Raw genomic sequence first — 581 nt, 5'->3', positions numbered from 1 at the left:
TCCTCTCATCAGCATCACGGCGAGAAATTTTACAGCCGCTCTTTCTAGTCCTGCTAATCCTGTTATCCGGGGGGTTATAAATATTAACGCCGCCGGGGCTGGGGATGGGGGACCAGATTAAGGCCTCTCTGAAGTAAGATGTCAGCCAGCCTCTTCCCAGCCCGCCAGCGTCTGGGGCTGCTGGATGAGCTGCACGGAAGAGCCCCGCAAGTGCCGTGCCCAGAGGAGCTGCTGGGCGCCTCGGTGCTGGATTTCGTGGCCGACCTCTCCCTGGGAGCCCCCCAGGCTGCCCCCCGGGCCGGGCCGAGCCTGGGGCTCTGCGAGATCACCTCCGGGCCTCCCTTCGGGGACAGAGCCCTGTCGCTCCGGGAGGAGATGGCCCGGGGACTGCCCCTGGCTGCCTTCGGAGATGGAGATGCCGAAGACGAGGAAGAGGAGGACGAAGAGGAGAGGATGCGCAGCGCTTCCCTCCTGGACAGACCCAGGAGAAAGCGGGTTATCACCTACGCCCAGCGCCAGGCTGCCAACGTACGGGAGAGGAAGAGGATGTTCAACCTCAACGAGGCGTTTGATCAGCTGAG

General features: G+C 63.3%; 1 protein-coding gene across 1 annotated transcript; it reads left to right on the top strand.

The window, feature by feature from the left end:
* Positions 1-138: 138 nt before the first annotated feature.
* LOC104625898 (fer3-like protein) lies at positions 139-575 on the top strand (the record flags this gene model as incomplete). The annotated part of the gene is made up of 1 exon (XM_010293662.1): positions 139-575. A coding segment is annotated over exon 1 (437 nt), but the record flags the coding sequence as incomplete, so codon positions are not given.
* Positions 576-581: the final 6 nt, after the last annotated feature.

The sequence above is a fragment of the Phaethon lepturus genome, unplaced genomic scaffold (assembly GCF_000687285.1).
Source record: "Phaethon lepturus isolate BGI_N335 unplaced genomic scaffold, ASM68728v1 scaffold36888, whole genome shotgun sequence".
In the NCBI taxonomy this organism is placed as follows: domain Eukaryota; kingdom Metazoa; phylum Chordata; class Aves; order Phaethontiformes; family Phaethontidae; genus Phaethon; species Phaethon lepturus.
Note: the sequence above shows the minus strand (reverse complement) of the source record. Positions and strands in the feature narration are given on the sequence as shown.